The following is a 6,998-nucleotide window of genomic DNA, read 5'->3' as shown; positions in this document are numbered from 1 at the left end:
ATTAATTATTTATGAATTACAGTTAATCTTTCTGTTAACAAATACATTTAAGACTTGAGTTTTTACTCATTTTAAATTCAATACCTCTGTTAGCATTTTCGTCAGGAATCATTGTAAAAATAAATTTGTTAGTGGCAGTTGAGGAATCGTTCAATCCTGTAAATTTTCTTTCTAAGTTCATCACATTAAATTATTCACCATTAATAAAAGGCTTTTTTGTTTTTTGTTTTTTTGTTTTTTTTTTTTATATTTATTAAATAAAAGGCTGGTTAACCCAGGTTTGGTTAACCAGCCTTTTTACGGATGGTTTCCTGAAAAATGCTACTGCGTAGCATTACCCCACCGAGACAACCCTATAGACATTCTTTATGGTTCACTTGCCTACCAACAAAATAAATCTTTGTTTACTCCATATTAAGGTTTAATTTGAATTTAAGAAAGACGAGTGGTGATGATATATATTTGACATTATATTGGTATTTAGATTCGTTTTAGATACATATATTATATTCAAATAAATTTTTTTGAAAATAACGTCATTCTAAATAAGAGGGCAACTACTTCTGTTTTAATTTAAATCTCTCTCTGATGCACACTACAAAATGTCAAAAAGCCACCCTTCACTATTCTAAAAGTTAGGTCAAAGTTGAGTTTAAGTTTCTCTCTTCTCCAATACCGCTCCTAGGTTTTTGGAGGTAGAGTTTTTTCTTGAACCTTGGGGTGGAGAGATCTAGTGAGTGCTGTGATAAGAAACACAAGTCGATTGGCGAGCGTAGGCTGGTAACAAGATGGGAAATGTTACAGAGGAATTGACGAAACAATGGGGGAAACTCACGCTGAGAGAGGATGAAAATACTGGTATTGTGATTGAGGAAACAACTTTTGCTCCTTTACTACAGAGGGGCAAAACCTGTATGGTGGGAAAGCTACTAACGGAGAGATCCATTAGTAAGGACATTCTGAAAACACCCATGATACAAGCATGGAAACCAACGGGCAGGGTTACTTTCAAAACCTTGGGGATGAATTTGTTCCTCATGGAGTTTGAAAATTGGTGGGATAAGGGCAGAATCTTGGAAGGGCGGCCATGGCTCTTTGATGGGGATCTGTTTTCACTGGTGGATTTTGATGGGCTTACACCGGTGGAAGAATTAGTTTTTATAAAAGCGGCATTCTGGGTACGGATGTACAAACTACCCTTAGCATGCATGGGAAAGGAAGTAGGACATCAGGTGGGTGCAATTGTGGGAGAGGTCGAAGATGTCGATGTTCTGGAAGATGATGCGGGGTGGGGAGAATTTCTGCGGGTTAAAATCCGCATAGATCTCACCAAACCACTCCCAAGGGGTCGTATAATCAAGCTGAATGGGAAGGATAGATGGGTGGCTTTCCAATACGAGAAAATACCCAGATTCTGCTTCACATGTGGTGTAATCGTCCATACTGGGCGCCGATGTGAAGAACTTGGTGGACGACGAAAGCAGAAGAGTACAGATAAGGAGGAGTATGGGCCGTGGCTTCGAGTAACGTCCCCAAAAAAAGGGTACAGTCATGGCGGATGGTGGAGTAAGAACCAGTGGCATAAGTCGAAGCAGGAAGGGGAGAGCTCTGATGCAGAAGAGGAAACAAGCTTCAGGCAAAATTCAGCCGCGGAAGATGGAGGTGGCCGGCGAGACAACGAAGGAAGCCGACAAGAAAGTGCGGTGGCTAGGGCAAAGGGCAGGGGCGGTCTTTTTTCCTCAGCAACGGTTATGCCTGATAAGGAAAGTGATCGGGAATGGAATGATTCTGGGAATAATAAAATGTCTAAAGATACGTGCGTTGACGCGGATGATGGGCAGATTTTCCGGGACAGCTCAAGAAGGGAAGATATGTATACAGAAAAGGAAAGAGATATTGCCAGCCCTGCTACAGCAATCAAAAGCACCAGTGTTTATGTAGGCCAATGGGATACTCTAAAGGAAAAGATGGTGTGGAGCACGATGGGGAAAGAGCATGTGACACCAATCAAAGCAAGTTTTATGAGCAGTGCCACGTCCCCAATTTCAAATGACGTGGACTACTCCTCAACATACACATCGAATGCGAAACAGAAATCAAGTAGAGCTGAGAGGGGGGAAAGACTTGCTGGTTCACACGTTACTTACGGGGTGAGAAATCAAACAGAGTGGGGAAGAGAGGAAGCTCATGAGTCAGTACGAAACAAAGCAAGCCATAGGGAGTTATTACGGGAACAAAATCCGACCCCAAAAAGAAAGATTAACGAAGAAGAAGGTGGTTGAATGACTGTTAAGGGAAAGAAGGGACGGTACCTGGAAGGGGAAGGGGGCTGTGCAGACATAGAAGAGGCGGAGGCTGCAATGCAGCCCCGCCAGGAGCAATGAGGGCTATAAGCTGGAACTGTCGGAGGCTTGGAAACCCCGAGACAGTTCGTGACCTTTGCCACATGGTAAAGGAAAAGAAACCTCTTTTGGTTTTCCTCATGGAGACCAAAATGAATGCAAAGAAAATGGAGTTTGTAAGGATAAAACTGAAGTTTGATAATATGTTTGCTGTCGACAGTGTGGGAAGAAGTGGTGGTTTGGCGCTATTATGGATGGACAAACTCCAGTTAAGTATACAAAATTTCAGCCGTCGTCACATAAACGGCATCATAAGGAGGAGAACGGACAACGGAGAATGGAAATTAACTGGATTTTATGGCCACCCGGACCCCTCAAAACGCCGGGAGTCCTGGGGATTACTGCGACATTTGGCTACTTTATCACCCAAACCATGGATGTGTATGTGTGATTTCAATGAGATAGTTGGTCAAGGCGAAAAATGGGGAGGGGTGAACAAATCCAGCAAGTTGATGGCAGATTTCAGAGAAGCATTAGAAGCTTGCAACCTTAGTGACCTGGGGGCTTTAGGACCAAAATTTTCGTGGCATAATGGAAGGCAGGGAAATGAATTCACAAAGGAACGGCTCGATAGGGCAGTAGTAAATCTGCAATGGTGTGATTGGTTCCCATCGGCAGAGGTAGCAGTGCTGGCCAGCAGAGCATCGGATCACAACCCTTTACTAATCAATCTCCAAGCTCGGGAAAGAGGCTCGAATTTAAACCGACACCAGTTCCGTTATGAAGCCCGATGGTCCAAGATGGCGGGGATGAAAGAAATCATTAAAAAAGCTTGGAGGGTGAAGCAGCTTGGGAAGGACCCGGGCATTTCTATGGGGGAAAATATGAAGAGGTGCAGGGGAGTTATTCGAAGATGGGTCCAAAAGCAGAATCATGACACAGAAGGTACTATAAGACGAAAAACCAGGGAATTGGAAGACCTCCAAAGCCGGACAGGAAGACCAGACCTTGAGTAGGAAAGAATTCTCAAAACAGATTTAAACATCCTCTTGGAGCAAGAGGACCTGAAGTGGGGCCAAAAACCAAAAGTGGATTGGTTACGAAATGGGGACAGGAACACCAAATACTTCCATGCATGCGCTAGCCAACGAAAGCGCAGAAATCAGATCGAGCAAATTCATGACAGCAATGGAAGGTTGTGCACTCAAGCAATGGAGATAGAAGGGGCGTTTGTGAATTATTTCCAAACTATTCTAACGTCCAGTAATCCAACAGGCATAGAAGAATGTACAGCGGGTATGGGAAGCAAGGTAACCAGGGAGATGAACAGTCAGCTTTTGGCACCTTTTATGAATATGGAGGTTAAAATGGCATTGGATCAAATGGACCCAATGAAGGCGCCGGGACCAGACGGATTTACAGCTAAATTCTACCAACAAAATTGGGAAACGGTGAAGGAGGAGGTATGTGAAGCCGTCCTAAATTCTTTGAATTCATGTAAATTGAATAGTGCGGTTAATTCTACCCATATTGTGTTGATTCTCAAAACAAAAAGCACGGATCATGTTGCTGAATTTCGACCAATAAGTTTGTGTAATGTTTACTACAAACTAATTTCAAAAGTTTTAGCAAATCGCCTTAAAAAAGTTCTCCCTCATATTATATCTTGCAATCAGAGTGCATTCATACCAGGTAGACTCATCTCAGATAATATTCTTGTTGCCTATGAAACCTTACATACCATGCACTCTCGCATGTGGAGTAAGGTAGGGTATATGGAAATCAAGCTGGATATGAGTAAGGCGTATGACCGGGTAGAGTGGAGATTTTTGGAAACAGTTATGGGGAAGCTAGGATTTGACAAAAAATGGATATCACTTATTATGGAATGTGTGTCAACAGTGTCGTATGCAGTAGTGGTGAATGGGAATCCGGTGGGGCACATAATTCCTTCTCGTGGTATCAGACAAGGAGATCCACTATCACCCTATCTATTTCTATTATGTGCAGAAGCTCTCAGTTCTATGCTAAATAAACCTGAAAGCAAGGGGGTTATTACGGGAGTTCCCACATCAAAGAATGGGCCGCGAATCAACCACCTCTTCTTTGCAGACGACAGCTTGCTTTTCTGCAAAGCAAATTTGGTGGAATGGCGAAGACTTACCTGAATCCTTGATAAATATGAAGGGGCGTCAGGCCAGAAACTAAATTTGGAAAAGACATCTCTTTTCTTTAGTTGGAATACAAATGAAGAACGAAGAAAGGAGATATCGCAGGAGTCAGGTCTACAAATCACTCGAAGGTACGACAAATACCTCGGTCTTCCAACTCTCGTGGGAAAATCCCAAATGCAATCTTTTAAAAGTATTAAAGACAGGATATGGCGTTGTTTGAATAATTGGAAGGTAAAGTTCCTATCCCATGCAGGCAAAGAAATTCTCCTTAAAGTTGTAGCCCAAGCAATACCCACATATTGTATGAGCATGTTCAAGCTCCCTGGGGTTTTATGTCACGAAATCAATCAAATGATGCAAAGATTTTGGTGAGGACACAAGGAGAATCAAGCAAAAATTCATTGGATGAGCTGGGAACGAATGGGGCGAACAAAGAAAAAAGGTGGGCTGGGCTTTAGGGACTTGGTGATTTTTAATAAGGCATTGTTAGCAAAGCAAATTTGGCGAGTCATAAAAAATCCAGATTCTATGATTGCAAAAATACTCAACGCCAAATATTACCCTCACAGTAGCATCTTGGAGGCAAATGTGGGACGCAGACCGTCATATGCCTGGCGGAGCATCATTTCAGCAAAATCAGTTATTGAACATGGTAGTATGTGGAGGATCGGAGATGGAGCAAAAGTACGGGTATGGGGAGATCCTTGGATTCCACGGCTATCAACATTTTCAGTGCATTCACTTGTTAATGTACTCGGCCATAATGCAAAAGAGCAAGATCTCATTGACCCGGTCACCAAGGATTGGAATAGTGATCTTGTAAAGGAGATATTTTGGGAGGAGGAGGCCAGTATTATTCTCAATATTCCCCTGAGTCCTCTCAGCCCACGGGATAAGAGAGTATGGAGAGGTACCAAAAACGGCGAGTACTCGGTAAGAAGTGCATATCATATGGAGGTGGAGTATGTCGACTTATCAAGGAGTAGTGGTTCTGGCCCAGCAGAAGGTGAAGATGTTTGGCAACATGTATGGCAGCGAAGGGTTCCCAATGCGACCAAGATGTTTCTATGGCGGGCTCTTAATAATCTTTTGCCTACCAAGTCAAACTTATACAAAAGAGGGGTGATTAAGGAGTGTCTTTGCCCCATATGTGGATTCAAAGAAGAGACAATCTCCCATACACTATGGGATTGCCCAGCAGCAAGGGACGTGTGGGGTGGAGGTTTGCGTCGTTTTCAGAAAGCGATGGGCAAAGGTTTGGATTTTCATCAAATCTTTATGACAATGGAAAAACAATGCGATAGCAAAGATATGGACACTTTTTCGGTCATAGCCAGACACATTTGGCTTAGGCGGAATTCAGTTGTCCATGGAGACAAATTTACACCACCTAACCAGCTGGTGCAAGAGGCCATGTCTGCTTTGGAGGATTTTTGGAAAGCGAACGAAAAGCAACAGATCCCAACTCAGGAGCAAGAACAACGCAACACTGTTTGTTGGCAACCACCACCGGAGAATCAGATCAAAATAAATTGGGATGCTGGCGTATCGGAGAAACTCGGAAGAGTTGGCCTGGGAATCATTGCACAAGACCATTAAGGCAAGGTGATTAAGGCACAGAGCTATACAAAGATGGTAAAATTAGATCCAGTGATAGCTGAATCCTTGGCAGCACTACAAGGAGTACTCATGGGCCGCGACCTGAGAAATGCTGGAATAATTTTTGAGGGTGATGCAAAACAGGTGGTCCTGGTGATAAATACAGAAGAGGAATGCAATAGTGCTTATGGTCATATAGTGGAAGGCATCCAGATGTTGACACGGGATATCAACCATGCTTGTTTCCCCTTTACACCCAGAGAGGGTAATGCTGCCGCACATGGGCTTGCTAAGGAGGCCATTTTGCATGTCATGAATACAACATGGATTAACGAAATACCCCTGTGTGTTCGTGATATTGTAATACGAGAGAAGTCTACTCCGTCTCTTTGATTTGTATCGCAAAGTGCGATTTATTGGAATAAGATAACAAATTCTTTCAAAAAAAAAAAAAAAAAAATGTCAAAAAGCCAAATGGAGCCTAGGTAGTAGTTATATCTATTTATGACGACAAATTAACAGAACTTCACAACCTATGACAGTAAACACAAATTAAAGATGGAAGGCTATGAAAGAAATTTAAGAGAATAGAAAATAATAATTATGGTAGCTAGAGAAATACAATAATTGTTCCAAAATAAATAGAGAATAGTATTTTTTTTTTTTTTTTTAATAAAAAAAAAGAAGACTTTTACCTTAATTGACAACAAACAAGCAATTAAAGAGGGATTAGTTTCTACTTGCTTACAATATCATAGATACATGTAGGGATTTCTCTAATCCACACTCTATCTATGACATGCATATAGCCTCTAAGCCAAATAATGAGCGGCTTAATTAACGTCCCGTTTTACAAGATCAATTCTCCAAGAACAAAAATGAC

General features: G+C 42.1%; 1 protein-coding gene across 1 annotated transcript; it reads left to right on the top strand.

The window, feature by feature from the left end:
- Positions 1-2,380: 2,380 nt before the first annotated feature.
- Positions 2,381-4,510, top strand: LOC132169290 (uncharacterized). Its single transcript, XM_059580347.1, has 3 exons — positions 2,381-3,287; positions 3,378-3,805; positions 4,019-4,510. Exons 1-3 carry the CDS (start codon positions 2,381-2,383, stop codon positions 4,508-4,510), a joined length of 1,827 nt encoding a protein of 608 aa, XP_059436330.1.
- Positions 4,511-6,998: the final 2,488 nt, after the last annotated feature.

The sequence above is a fragment of the Corylus avellana genome, chromosome ca2 (assembly GCF_901000735.1).
Source record: "Corylus avellana chromosome ca2, CavTom2PMs-1.0".
In the NCBI taxonomy this organism is placed as follows: domain Eukaryota; kingdom Viridiplantae; phylum Streptophyta; class Magnoliopsida; order Fagales; family Betulaceae; genus Corylus; species Corylus avellana.
This window is presented reverse-complemented; position numbering and strand designations above follow the sequence as displayed.